Source organism: Sturnus vulgaris, chromosome 20 (assembly GCF_052056855.1).
Source record: "Sturnus vulgaris isolate bStuVul1 chromosome 20, bStuVul1.hap1, whole genome shotgun sequence".
Lineage (NCBI taxonomy): Eukaryota > Metazoa > Chordata > Aves > Passeriformes > Sturnidae > Sturnus > Sturnus vulgaris.
The window spans coordinates 3,223,978-3,238,834 of NC_142262.1; the positions used below are offsets into that span (position 1 = coordinate 3,223,978).

At 38.3% G+C, this 14,857-nt stretch overlaps 1 protein-coding gene across 3 annotated transcripts in view; it reads right to left on the bottom strand.

The window, feature by feature from the left end:
• The window catches only part of HELZ (helicase with zinc finger), an 86,092-nt gene that overhangs the window by 36,088 nt on the left and 35,147 nt on the right, over positions 1 to 14,857 (bottom strand). For 2 of the 3 annotated variants that reach the window (XM_014882701.2, XM_014882705.2), the window contains 4 exons: positions 10,885 to 11,218; positions 7,008 to 7,138; positions 4,532 to 4,711; positions 3,939 to 4,043 (listed from right to left, as the gene is read on the bottom strand). In XM_014882701.2, coding sequence (XP_014738187.1) covers positions 3,939 to 4,043; positions 4,532 to 4,711; positions 7,008 to 7,138; positions 10,885 to 11,218 — 750 coding nt within the window. The remainder of the gene's footprint in view (positions 1 to 3,938; positions 4,044 to 4,531; positions 4,712 to 7,007; positions 7,139 to 10,884; positions 11,219 to 14,857) is intronic. The other variant, XM_014882702.2, reaches the window with a different exon arrangement.

Consider the following 14,857-nt stretch of genomic DNA (forward strand, 5'->3'; position numbering starts at 1 on the left):
TGCCACAAGCTGTCAGCTGACCTGCCTGTGCTTCCATCATCTTCCCTGCCCTGACATCAAAAAATATATTTTCCCCAACTAAGTGTCAGTCAAATCAAGTAGTTCCAGGTTGGGAATGCTTCTACTCACTTCAAAACACTTCTAAAATTTAATAAAGGGGGAGTCTGGGGTCAGAACCTCTGAGGGAGGCTAAAAAGAGTTTCCCTTGCACTCCTGTCCTGCACCAGTGACTTCTGGTGACTCCTTACAGCAGAGTGAGTGGGGATTAAACTTCAGTTCCTCAAAACTTTTTCTCCCTGTTCTGCACCTGACTCCTGGCAGTTCAGAACAGAAAGGCCAGGACTCTCCCCTTCAGGCTGTGCTCCAAGAAACCCTTCTTGGATACATCCCACCTCAGCTTTTGTTATCCTACCTCTCACCTGAAATCCCTCCAGTAAAAAAAAGCACAGAAATTCAGAGGGAAGGGAATCTAGCAGGCTAATTTCATGTCTCTGTTAAGAAACCATTTTTACAAATCTAACTAGTCCCAAGAACCCTAAAGAAAACTTTAAAAGCACCTGATTTTCCTCTTCCATTTCTTTAGATCCATCTCCAAAGAGAGGCTCATTCTCACAAACAAATCTGTTCCTTGGGATGCAGAAAACACATGAAAAACCTGTCCTACAGTTTGAAAGTTCTCTTTTTTAGCACCTTTTTCCTTTAAGGATGGAAAAGATGGAAGCTGGAGTTTCAAGAAAAAAGTAATTGGCAGAAGAGTAATTTATTTTCCAAACTAATGTTTGATAAGATGAATTAATTCCATTTTCAGTACAAAAATTCATTTGGAAAAAGGGCAATGGTCTTTCAAAACCTGTTGGGGGTTTTTGGTTTGGGGTGCTGTTTGTTTTCTTTTTTAATTCAGCTCTGGCTCCTGTGGATTATTTTTCATAATCTGGATAATTCTTAGCTAGCAGCCACATACTAAAGCTACCTGGCTCCAGGATAAATGCAGAATTTACACATGGATGTTACAATCAAAGTAGTAAAAAATTAACTGAAGGGGTTTCAGTGAGATATTTTTAACAGAACCAACTTATTTTTTAACACTGCAAGAACATGCTTAGGAATAAAAGAAAATACTCAATATAGAGATAAAGGCTGTATAAACCTCTTTCCTTTTCCCTTAATATTCTATATAAAACCAGTGTATGGAAACAACTAAATTTGAAATATGCAAGTAAAATAATACTAAATTAATGTCACTAAATAATAATACCTCAAGCACTGCCCAGCAACATACAGAGGAATTCCTGCTATCTGCTTGCTGGAGTTTTTAGGAAAGGGTGATAATCTGAATTCTCCTGCTCTCCTACATCAGCAGCCACCTCCAGAAGGTTCCAGCAGCTGATGGACACAGGCACATCCACGGAGTATAAGAAAATACAAATACAAATGAGGAGCCCATTACTCCCTCTCACAGCTCTGACTCACCAGCTAAAGGTGCCTGGCTGCTCCTGCACGCTAAAAAATCAGGAGTGTCAAAAATCAGAGTCTCACCATCAAACACAGGCATTTCATCGAGGCTCTCTCCTCCCAGCTGTAGCCTGGGCTTGGCTTTATTCCCTCAGAAACATTTCTGCATTCATTTCCATAAGTATATGAAATTGTTTCAGTGTCAAGTTTCTCCAGTAAAAGGCAGGTTTTGGAGTGTGCCCCTAATACAGTTGACTCATCTAATCAAACCCAGGGGCACCGTTTTTTTTCTGGGTAATAATTTGTTTATGGGCATCAGGACTATGAGAATTTGGCCTTCAGGCTTCACTGGTATTTCATTTAGGTGCAGAAGTTAGATTTAACATAAATTCTCAATGTTCCCTCTGACTTTGTATTTTCCAAAGGGCATAGGAAGTTATTTTATTAAGAGAAAATACAAATTTATAACACGATATTTAAACAAAAAGCCCCACAAACTCTACTTTTCAAACTTTTATGTCACATCACTGACAGGATAATTTATTTAATGTACATCTCACCCACAGAAATATCTACGTGGTTTTCAGTACAAAATGTTAAATAATTTAGGTTCCTTTCTTTAAAAACAACATAAATATTATAAACATTATGTTGCTCCCCACTAAGCTAACTCATCACTTGCAGAGTAAATAAGGGATAAAATCTACAGCAAAGTGTTCAGTTATTGAGAAACACAAGAAACTCTGCAAGCAGCACATCTACCTTGAATAATTAACTGCTTCCACTCCACTTAATGCTTCCTTTAAAATACTGCAAGAGGCTCAGATTCCCCTGTTTGATCTAACAGTAATGATTTTAATTTGAAAATACACCTTTACAACAGTCAAAAGGAGAAGTACCTCTATAAATAATTTTGAGCTGGGAGTCTCACACAACTCCAGCTTGGATTCAGAAAAATTGACCTTCAACTCCTGCCAGAGCAGGTTAATGCACTTTGTGCTCAAACAACAATTATCTGTCAGATTTTTTATTTGAACCATACATATTTGTGTATCCACTAACATATATACACAACTCCAGAGCTACCTTCATTTTCTTAAGTTTCAATTTTTTTATAGAGGTGTCCTGACTATTTGAACAGCATCAGACAATCTACAGCAGCACTTTCTGAAGGCTTCATAACAAATACTACAACACTTAAATTCAAATATTCAGTGACTTTTAAATTACATGCTGTGAGTCTCTTGGCAAATATGCACATAAATTTTAACCATAAGAAAAATACCACTTTTAATGTTTTTCATATTTCTGAGATTGGACTACACAGTTGAAAACAAGGTGGCAAAAACCTGGCAACAAAAAAATTGTATTTAACTCCTTGCACTGTTAAATCACAATTCAATATTCCCAAAAGAGTCGACCACACACATTTTTTCCCTTCAGAAAATTAAGACTCCATAATGTTTTTCATCCCAAAGTGCTTTACAAATCACCTTAAGACCATCTGTGTTAAAACACAACAAGATCAAAGATATCTTTTAAAAGATAACACTGCTTTCTTTCCCTTGGCCAGACCCTCAGTGTCTGTAAAATGTCACCAAAGCCAACAGACCTAGGAGAATTTACACCTCTGGCAAATGTAGCCCTTTCACATAACTTCATTGGCTTTACTGACATTGCATAAAATATAAGTCCAGGATGGCTTTTAATAGCTAGCAAGTAAACACAGAGTCATTTTCTTAGCAATATTATAAATTCACCCATTGGCATTCAGAAAATGATGCCCATAATTTAAAATATATATATACACCAAGTTAGCAGTATAAAGTACACATTGTCATTACTGGGCAAAATGTTTCCAGGAGGAGATTTATGCCCATAAATAAATCCTCCTTAACTATTTCCATGCAAGTATACCCTCCTTGCTCTTAAGATTCTGCTGCTTCTTTTTTTTTTTTTCTAACCCAATTTCCCCACAACACCCATGGTAAGTACATACAATACATAAACAATCACTTCACACTGATTTTTCAGAAGAGGCCAAACTACTTTCACACAATTCTCTAAGTAAGCAGCTCCTACAACACCAAAATGTTTTTCCAAGAAGCCAGCTGAGGAGCTCCAGTTTCCAAATTAGCCTTGTAATTGTGAGTCAAAACTTTCAAAACTTAAAATATAAAAGTAACTGAAGTCCATTTTATTTTCCCACAGTAACTTTTAGAGGAGCGTATCAAAAGCTTGCTCACTAGGACAGACACATTTATCAACAGAATAATAAAAGCTTAAAAAAGGATGTCTTTATTTTTATTTAACAAATGACTGAAAATTACATTACAAGATTTCACATTCCTTTTAGGCTGTTTTTAAAAGCACTGCTGGTAATGCCAATACGCTTTTATGTTTTAAAAGTTCTTTAACCTTATTTTATAGACACCTTTTCTTAAGAATAGTATTTTATAGATACATAATAAGCCTTAAAAAAATACCTGAGAGGTCTTGCCTGGGGATTGCCTGCTTCTACATATGGATGTAAATAATCCTTTATGTAGAGATCAGCAGCACTATTAGAATGGGTGCAAATGAGAATCCTGCTGGAATAAATGGATGCAAATAAAAAAGCAATGAAGAAAAACAGAAAACAATTCAAAGCAGTAGAATACAAAAAAAAGAAAACAGTGGCCATCTTCCTGCACATTCCTCTTCATGGAAATACTCACTGACCTCCTGCACTTCCCATGATTCAGCCCTCAGCTCAAACCCTTCACTTATCAAACAGCGTTTCAATAATCATTTCATAATTATTAATCTAGACTTGATTTTAAAGACCAACTTTTGTTATCTAGAATGCTGCAAAACTTCCCAAGCCATTCTACATTTTAATTAGTTTTATTCTACACGGCAAATACAGGCCAAGATTATAAAATTACTTTATCATCCCAAACCATGACGGGTGGCTTGGTTTTGTTGTTTTCTGAGCTGGGTGGAAATTCTCTATTTCTACCTTTGACTCGAATTTTAGCCAAAAATCACATCGTGTGTGCTAGTGGGGTCCTGCTGTGCGCTCAGTGCCCCCTCTCACCTGGTGTCCTGCTGCTGGAGGATGTGCTTGACTGCCTGAGCCAGAGTGAAGGTTTTTCCTGTCCCATAGGGACCGATGATAAGAACGGGGGGCAGCTGAATGGAGAGCGGGGTGGTGATGGCCAGAACAGCTTCCTTCTGCTTCGCGTTCAGCCGAGGGTCCAACTGCTCATCCCATTGTCTGCCAACAGGAGGTCACACACACGTTACCAACAGAAGCTCTCCCAGCCCACTGCCAGGCAGGAATTAAATGAAGGGTGCTTTCCAAAGCGTTAAAGGAACTGAAGAGCCTTTACAGAGCTGCCGTGTGGGTCGTGGCACCGAGGCACATGAAATAAATCACTAAATCTAGCAAAACAATCGCGTGCTTCAATCATAAAAGTTTGCTATTTGCAATAAGTTTGTTGTGAAGGGGTTTCAATCTATTCTCAATTTACATCATCCCACCTAACAACAGTTTACCTGCACACATTTTAAAAGAAAGACATACTGCACCATTCCCTGATAACAAAAGCAGGTAAACATACAATGTTTTTTTCTACTATATCATTCAAATAATAGTTCCATTAGTTATTTTTTCCCTGCAGCATTTACACTGCCAACTTGAAATGTAAACAGTTATACAAGCCCAGGGCGTGGTAGAAGTTATCTAAAATCAAATTTAAAATCTACTGGCTTCCAATTAACTACAAACTTCTCTCTCTTTTTTTTTTTTTTAAGATCATCAGGGCACATACCTCTAATGGGGAAGCAATTTTAAAAAAGGATTTTTGTTGTAAAGCAGCCAGTGATGCCAGCACTGGGAGGAAGATGATTTCAGAAAATTCCAGTAAGTGTAAGAAGATTTCTAGACAGAGTTTTTAATATTCTCACTGTCAGATTCAAAAGCAGACATGCACAGTAAAAAACACCTGTCACTGTTGCACATATGGCCATACTTTACTAATGTGACCTGCTTTGGTACAAGCACCACACTTCTTACAGACTGGGAAAGTTCCTGTTCAGAAGTAGTTTGCAATAGGGAGCAAGATCAAGAGGGAACTGAATTTTAAGATGCCTATGAACAACAAGCTGGCAAGAGACTAAGAAATATAGGAAAGGAACAGAGATATAAAACAGAAATAGAAGAAAAACAGGAAAGACAGTTTGGAGTTAGTTTGATTCTTAAAGAAGGACAAATCAAGCCACCAGATGGAATTGATTTAAACTGAACTATAATCATTATGTATTTTATTTATGTATACAAAAAATACCAAACATTATACCAACACAACAACTACAACTGGTTATGTATATAGAAGATAAAAGTTCTATCCTACTTGACTTGCCTCCTTTTTCTTGAAATCACTCCTTACTTCCAAACTATTCTTAAACACTATTTCTTTGTAAGATTCTCTCAGAACCTAATTAAGTCAGTGAACACATTGTCACTGACCTCCATTAGCCTTGTAGTGTAACTCTAAACAGAACTTATTCCCTTCTTCCTCCCAGTACTGTCAAAGCTCTGATGCACACAGCAATCACCCCACCCTTGTACCACATCTGTTCTTACACTTCCAAACTACATATTTTCCAGTGTTTTTTGACTTAAAATATCCCACTGTCTCAGCTTTCTGATAGATCATTTTCCTTTAATGCCTAGGCTATCTCCTGATTTGTCCTGCATCACAACCACACTCCTAATTCTCACCTTCAAGACCCCACACCACTCCTCCCAGGCTGTACAGACTATCATTTCCACATTCCTCTCATTTCCCTGGTCCCCAAGCACAGAAACCTCATGCCTCTTTTATCAAGAGCAAGAATACTGCCCATATTCCCTGAGCCACACAGCCTCACATCTCTCCTCCCTAAGCTTCCTCTTCTATTTTCTATTTCTATACTATTTTCACTGCATCAGCCTTAAGGTTCTTTAGAAGTATTTATATAACACAGGGGTTTAAAATTTCATAAAGGAAACTGTGAAACGTGTATAGAAAAAATCTCTGGGCTACTTGCAAAGGCAGGGCTGGTCCTTGAAGAGTCATTGCCACACCTTCCATCACCACATCCTCTGGGATATGTCCAAATCCGGGCTCACTGCAGCTCAACAAGTACTAATGGATCAGCCCTTGCAAACTGGACTCTGCACACTTGGGATGCTGCACAGCACTCCTGGAACTGGCACTGCCATTCCTACACAGTACAGTGTTTTCAGAGGAGGGTGGCAGCACGGAAATGAACAGCAGCAGGTTTGTTTCCTGCAGCCACAGGAGAACTGTGATGCCTCCAAAGCCCCAGCTCACCCAGTGGCTTCTGGCCCTGGGAGGATCATTGCTCTTGTTTTATTTAGCACAGTTTCACTCCCTCCCCTGAACCCCTCACCACTAACGAGGAGTGTGGCTTGTTTCCTGTTCAGGGACAGATTTCAGCCATCTGCTCTGAGAAATTCAGTGCTGCATTCCCACCCAGTCTTTGATTTTACAGTGCTCATGTACCTGTTGGGACTCCAGGGTATGGTGGGAGTCATGCTGACATCTGGAAACAAAATGCTGTTGTCCTTAATCCTGTCCAAGGCATAATGCATTTCACAGAGGGGTAAGCGGTTCAACTGGAACTGAAGCTCAACCTGCACAACAAACCAGTGAATAAATGGACAGGTGAACAAAAAGGATTCATTTAGAAAATGCTCATTAGACTTTGCTGTACATTATACATTTTTCTCTTCCTGCACACCACTGGCTCTTAGAAGAAAAGAGCAAACAGCATTCAATCCAAAGATCTGTGATAAAATTAACTTCCTTTTTTTGTTGTTGCTTCGAATCAAAGATAAATACAGCATTTTCTCTAATTTAATTTTGTTGTTTGACTTTTAAGATTAGATTCCTCTGTACTTTCAGAAAAAAATTGAAAGGAAAGCATTCTTGAATTTATTTTTTTTTAATACAACAAATCCTTCTGGAAAATATTATTATCCTAAAACACTGTTTTTACAAATGTAAGCTTTTATCTCTTATTGTAAGAGCAACCTCAAAAAAAGTCAGGCCAGAAATTTTACCAGATCAACAAATGACATAAATCAGCAAAGAAAAACCCCAAACATTATTTCTAGTCAAACACTCTGGAATGGCATAACTTGTCATTTTTGTTCAATTATTAGGACTCCCCAGAAGTTAATTTCTAACTATTAGCTGCTTACCAATGCATGCTTGTTTTTGTTCTCTCAATTATAGGTGTTTCAATGCTAGTAAATAAAAGATATTGCCAACATAAATTCTGGTACAAAGCCAGAAACATCACACAGAGTACTTAACATTCCTGGTTCAATTCAGAATGGAACAATGGATAGCAAAAGCAGTTGACACACACACTCACTGAAAGGGTAAAAAGAAAAGTACATTCTAAATTTGAACAAGGGATAAAAGCAGCTCCTGGGGAAATTATTCACAAAAACAGTTCACTCAGATTATCATTTACACATATTTAAATTTGCAGTAATTAATCTCTCCAGAAATATATGACTCTGATCAGAGTATTATGCCAAAGAACTCCACATTCTCAACAAAACAGAAGACAAAACTTGACACAGATCTGCACTAATAAAAACCAGCATAAAACCACCAAAGCTGATGAAGAACTTCAAGAGACTAATACACATTTTTAGGTTTATTTCCAAAGACTGCTGTCACTATATATATTTATGTAATTACTGTGCTACAAATCTAATAAGTATTTTTGATGAAATAAGCTAAGTACATAAGTAAATAAGCTTTTTTCTGAGATTTACAATGAGTGTGAACATGTTACCAACAGCAGCCCCATTACTGCAACCTGTCTGGAAAAGCACCCCTCATTTACCTGGAAATATCAATTATTTAACAATTTCTATGGCCATCTGTGAGAGATTTCACAAGCACATGACAGAATCTGGTTCTGTCCTAGTAATTAGGAGAAGAACACAACCAGAGCAAAGATGAGCTGGATGTGGTCCATTAGCACCATCCCAAGTGAAGGTGCAGCCCCCCAGGTCACCCCAGAGAAAAGCCATGGAGGTGACAGTCATTCCAAATGTTCCCCCATGCCCACAGCAACAACCCAGTCTCAGATCTCATCATTTTCTGCCCTAGCACTCACTGATTTCATGTTAGCCCATTCTTACTTAATCACACTTTAATCTCGTGGTAATGAGTGCTACCAACCAGAAAGTTCAACAAACACAAAGCAATACTAGAATATATTTTTACAATTATCTTTTTTGAGAATTTATATAAAAACCTGAAGGTTAACAGGTAAAAAGGAAGGGCAGAAGGAAGGAAAAGTGCTCACTTCTCATTCAAAGCCATATAAACTTCTCTCAGGAACCTTCTCCTACAGAGAATTCCCCATACAGAGGAATAATTTATAATCCTAGATTTAACTACTTCTTGTACCTGACACTGCTTTACCGGCCCACAAAGCCCCTTCCCACCACAGGGATCACTCTGGTGTACCAGTAATGTTTACTACTTGCAGATCATCTCCTTCAAAAGGCTTTGTAAACGAGCATTTTCTTTTTCCTACTCTTATTGCAGTATTACAGTGTTCATATCATTATGTAGCATGTAAAATCAACACGAGCTTTGCTGTAAATAAACAGTGTTTGCTTGTATCCCTGCAGAGTGTAGCCATTAACTTTCCATCTCTGGCAGATATAGAGACATTAAATATTCATCTTGACTATCACATTTTACAGCAAGACATACAACCATAAGTCTGAAGACAAGGGCAGCAACAAATCTGACAGCGTTAAGCATGGAGCTCATGGAGGTGTTTGCAACTGCTAAGAAACTTTTTTTAAATAGGACACATGAAAATTCAAGAATTATTTTTCCACCCTGTGCAATTTGTGCCACCCAGCCCCTCAGCCCCGTTCTGCACAGCAGGGTTGGCACTTTTCAGGAGTGACAGCACAGCTCATCCTGCCTGATGGGACACCTCGAGCTCCTCCCCAAGCTCTGTCCTCCCCAGCACTGCCCTGTCCCCCAGTCACATCCTGCAGATGTTTGGGAAAGACTGCCACTCATGGTTTGATCTATGCAGGGAAAATATCTTTGCCCAGACAGACCCAAGGCTGACAAAAGATCACACAAACTAACGAGGGTAATTTAAATGCAGAAAATCTGTGATGCTCATCTGGGTGACACTAAAACAGCCCCTTCTGGGAGTCCAAGCAAGGTGCCTGGCATTAAATACCTCCTATTATCTACCTGCATTCACCACTTTCTTAACAGCTTGTGATTTGTTTTGCTTTTAATGCTGCTTGGATGGAATCAAACAGTTCTATTTGCTATTGCAGAGTACTGAATGAGGCCATCTGGGAAGGAGAGGCATGTAACCTGCTTTAATATACATTCCACAATCAAAAAACAGTGGGAAAGGAAGTTAATCCATTGCCAGGTTCACAGAGCAGGACACACAACAGAGGAACAACTCCAAAAATAAAGCCATGGTGCTTCAAAGTTCACTCCACCCCACTCTTATGAATGGTTTACCTGATAAAAGCAGAATTGTGAGTTTATTATAGTTAAGGCAGAATAGCAGGTAAACAAGGCACCACCAAGTTTCTGAGGCTAATTATAAGAGAAAAAGGAAAGAAACTACCCAACTTATCCAAAATCCACAGAAATCAAAGCAGTTTTATCAGTGTTTGAGAATCACACAGGGAATATGAGCTCTACTGAAGAGAGCAGTGAAACCTGCAGCACCTTTAACAAAAACTCAGTACATCCAAATTACAGCCTCCTCAATTCTACACTGAGCATTGCTTTCCAAAATTTCAGTCAATACTTAATCATTAAAAAATCCCTCACAGTTAAAATTCATTCAAATATAGGTAATGCTTGAAGAATCTGACCACCAGTTCAGTGATACATGTATAAAGCACTAAATGATTTTACAAACAACTTTAGGACCCAATTTCTAATGCAGAATAGATCTGCTGCCTCAGGCCAAGATTTATAAGGCACTCAAGGAAAAATTAGCCAGTTCCTGAAGCCCCAGCTCATTTTGTATTCCAGTCAAGTTTCAAATACAACCAATTAGTAAGTTTAATTATTGTTTTAAGAAAACAAACACAAAACCAAGAGCTCAGAACAACATAAGTCTTCCTAGACCAATTATCCATGTTAAATTAAGACATTAGGATTCTTGCATATGTTTCCCCAAAACGAAATAAATGAGATGAGATAAACCTTGGGTGAAAATGCATTCATTCCAGGCAATTACAGTGACCTTAATCTGAGGTTGTTTCTGTTTGGTAAACAGATCAATTATGGAGGCAAGAGAAGCACAAGGCAAAGAGTTCTGACACCACAAGCACCCCCAACCCGGACCTACCTGCATTTCACAATCTGCCCGAAGATTCAGCTCCTCACAGCATTCCCTGGATACCCTCAGGAAGATATAATCCTTTGTCTTCTCCTCGATAGCTGCTTCATAAACCTTCTCTTTGGTTCCTTGGGTCTGTGCTGACTTTTCTTTAGTGACAGGCAATAAATAAACAGCATTGACTTTGGTCATCACCAGCCGTCCAGCCAAAGTGTCTTCAGAGAGAGTTTCAGTGAGCTTAAAACGACCAAAAAGTTGTCCATTCTGGGCATATTTTGCACCTCCAGAAACACCAGTGAGCATGAAGCTTGCTACAATCTGCAATTGCACTTTTATGTTGAACCTAAGCGAGAAAGCATCGAGTCAGTGCACGAAAATGCTCTGGGATTCTGAAATTTCAGGCGTTCAGAGTGAAGATTCACTTCATTAATTAATTTTTAAGTATGAACAAGGACAGTCAAAATGGCCCTTTTTAAGTATGCAGCTGTCAAATATCCACACTTTTTACTTTTGACTGTAGCCTATAAAGTAGATATTGAAAAGAACCAACATCTATGAAGTTTAAAAAAAGAACCCTCACAAGAGAGAAACAAATACCAGATACCAATAAAAGCTTAGAGTGGATGAATTACATGTCCCAAAGCAGTGAAAATTTCTGTTTAAATAGTCTATAACCTTATGGAAGGTATGCAAGGGGAGAAAAGCAGACAAAGAACAGAGCAAGATTCCTATTTATCCCATCTGTCTCTTCCAGGCTGCACACCAAAGAGGGCAATCTCCATCTTAAAAAGTAAATGGTATTATACCTGTAATTCAGAGGGATTGATTAAAATGCATTGAAACAAATCAGACTGTAGGCATTAAAATGATATCATTTTATTTAAAATGAGGGAATGGCATCACAGGCTCAGCCCTATAAACCATCTATCCACAGAATTCCTATTAGCAGCAGCTTCCTCCTGTAATCAGAGATGTAACAAATTCATCCTCTGCACTTATCATTTTCCAGAAGTCACATGCACAACACATGAAAGTGACTTATTAGCACACTTCATTGACCTCTCACCAATAAAAAGTAATTTCTCCCTAGGGTGTTGGGGTTTTTTAAACAGATTGTTTCAACCTAGTTTTAAAAAGAACAAAGAGGAAAAAAAGTCTGACAATAGAGTAACAATATTCAGTTATTTTCTCATCAACAACGTTTTCCTAAATTTGCAAAAAACTACAGAAAAAAAGTAAAACCCATTCACAAATGAAATAAAACCTCTTGGAAAAATACATTCTTATAATACTTTTCATACTCATACTGGTTTTATTTTATCTGCTCTTCTTGTAATTTTTATTTTAACCTAATAAACTGGTAATTGCTCATTTAATCCCTGCAGTATTAATGATCATAAGCCTCCAACAATAAAATCCAACATTTCAGCTTGGTAATTAAACATCTACCAAACCAATCAAATCTATTTTTTCGGATCTGGCAAATCACGACTCTTGCACAAAAACTGCAAGTTTGCCCCCATGTGGTAACAGCTGCTTCTTTACAGAACATGAGCATTGTCAGATCTGAATTTCCCAGTCTTCTATTCCCCAAAAACAAGGGAGGTTTTCTTACCCAGCAGGAATCTGTTAGGTTATCACTGACCAAGCTGCAGTGAAAGCATTCACCCAACCCTTCCCATTTCCACACGTACCAATAAAAACCCCATAACACAAAGACAAGCTTTCTTCTATTGAAGGGCTGCAGTATTCCAGAGGAGCTATCAGCAAGTCAGCATTATCTAAACCAGCTCATATCTCCTTGTTAAAACACTGTAAAAAACATTTAAGTGAGTAACAAGGGCTGGGAATTCTTACTGAGACACAATCGTTTGCTATTGGGAATTTATGCTGTTGAAACTTCCCTGAAGTTGATCCCTATGCTGCTAAACACGTTGCAGCTAAAATTCAGATTTATAAAAACAGGCTGCAAAACAGTTTTATTGCATTTCTGAGACAAGGTACAGGTCAGTGTTTTCATAAATGACTGAACTGCATCTGCTGTGCTAAAGGGAATCTCAAGTTTACATTATCAAGCAATTTCCATTGAGCAAGCTGACACCTTCTGGCAAACTACAAAACTACAAAATCCTCGCAGGATTTGATTTTTAAAATATCAGAAGTTGCTTCTTTCACCCATTTCTCACCCTTGCTTTGCAGGGTTAGACAAAAGAGGGTTTTCAGTCAGGCTTATAAAAAAACCAAAAACTTTTATTTCCTCCTAACCACTGCAAATGCCAGCCTACCTGCAGTGTTCACGAAGCAGCTACAAGAAAACCTGTTGTTCATATTTAAAAACCACAGAATAATTATGAAGAATGACTTCATAAATCATTAATCATCCAGTACCAGTGCAAACAATAAATTCCCCAAAGGCAAACAAACCCATCCTGGCCAAAGCCCCAGGTGTCACTTTGCAAAAGCACATTCAGCACATTTGCAGGGCTCAGGGTGTGCAGTGGGACACCTGCCTGGGGAGTGATCAATGGAACACACAGTAATGACAAAAGCAAATTTATTTTCCATCAGAGCCAGTGCTTGACGTGTTCACAGCCTTGAGGATAAATCTGCTCTGTAATTCTGGGAGCATGGAAGGAGCTGTCTGTCACCTCACACCCTGTAATGTTCACACAAGAAAATGTTCTAGTCACTCTAACAAGTATATATTGCTTTTCTCTTCAATATGCAAGAGAGAAAGGAAGAGCTAAACCATAAATATATTTACATTCTCCAAAAGCCAGCTAATATCGAGATTGGAACACTGATTTGTTTTTCCTCAAAAACAGTGTGTTTGCAATTGGAAATTCAACAGTAGTAACTCCCTAATTATTCTATTTTGTGATACTCATGTGGAATAACTTGTATAAATGTCTCTTGAAATATTAAAATAAACATGATTTAAAAGTAAAGTTCTCTGAGACTGTCCAGAACTCTCTTATAACTGAATTCAAGATATGTTCCAGCCACTGCAACTTTCACTCAGTACAGTGAAATACAGTGTGCAGCTCCACTCAGATGATTCCACATAAAGCCTGAACCAGTGCTTTCCTAGAAAGTGAGAAACCATCAACATTCTTAAAACCCAAGGATCCACTTCAGTCTGAACTGCAGACACTCATGTGATTCCAGTATTGTCACAAGACCACGCTGCCAATGCTGCTGCTTTTACAATGTACATTCACAAACCCTTGAAAAGTGTAACAGCTCATCAACACTGTCACTGTGGCACCACTTCAGACGTGTTACAACCCACTTGCATCTGGATTTCTCAGCCCATTTCCAGGCTTGCAACCCTGACACTTCACTAGAGAATACCAAGTGTGTGATCTTAGCCACAGAGGAGTGGAAATGGCTGCTGGTTTGAGCCTTGTTACAATAAAGTGGGTCAGCTACAAGATCAAAAGAATGTTTGTCATCAACACTATCAAAACAGAAGATTTCAAGTATTAACACTTACTTAAAACTTATCAAGCAATAAATTACTGCTGCACCAAACAGTCCAAAGGGGAAGCATTACATACAGGATACACTTATTCTTCTTTCATTTCTCCAGGTTTGCTGCTCTTTAGTTTCCTATGAGGCATGAGAGTGCAACTCCCAAGGTGAAAATTCTATCAGTAAAAAATACTGCTCATGTTTTAATGGTATTTCATTAATATTTACTTTAAATCCACTTTTGTTTCAAAAGGCCTTAGAAGAGTCAACCTGTTTATAAATATGTATGATGGAGAATATTTCTGTGAGCTGGAAACAGTGTTCAAGCATGACTGCTCCACGTGTTAGACTCCAGCTCAAGAGCAGAGTGCAGAAGTGATAAAAGATAACAGGGCAAATACTGCCCCTCAGCTGAGATTTAAAAAAGAAATTGAACTGGTTTTCTGCTTTAAAAGCAATGGAAATACAGAATTTGTTTTCTAAGTTCTAGAGGGTTGGTTCAACTGAA